Genomic DNA, 228 nt, shown 5'->3' with positions numbered 1-228 from the left:
ATGTCTGGCCACATACCTCAACAAAAGAGGAAGCGTACTAAGATCATCAAGACAGCTCAGACGAAGAAGGAGGAAGAAGCAGTGGTAGCAGTTGCATTGAAGGCCACGTCAGCAGCTGGAGTAGCAGGAGCAGCAATCAATACAGTTTCGACAGCAGCCGAAGACGCTAAGGTAGCTGGGGCTGTGGTTGCCAGTGCCGCAAAGTTTGTGGTACCTGGCAAACACTGA

General features: G+C 51.3%; 1 protein-coding gene across 1 annotated transcript; it reads left to right on the top strand.

Moving 5' to 3' along the window:
- Positions 1-228, top strand: SARC_07914 (hypothetical protein; the record flags this gene model as incomplete). Its single annotated transcript, XM_014298130.1, has 1 exon — positions 1-228. One exon carries the CDS (start codon positions 1-3, stop codon positions 226-228), a length of 228 nt encoding a protein of 75 aa, XP_014153605.1.

This window comes from Sphaeroforma arctica (assembly GCF_001186125.1).
Source record: "Sphaeroforma arctica JP610 unplaced genomic scaffold supercont1.663, whole genome shotgun sequence".
NCBI lineage: Eukaryota > Ichthyosporea > Ichthyophonida > Sphaeroforma > Sphaeroforma arctica.
The sequence above is the reverse complement of the archived record's forward strand: the minus strand, read 5'-3'. Positions and strand labels throughout refer to the sequence as shown.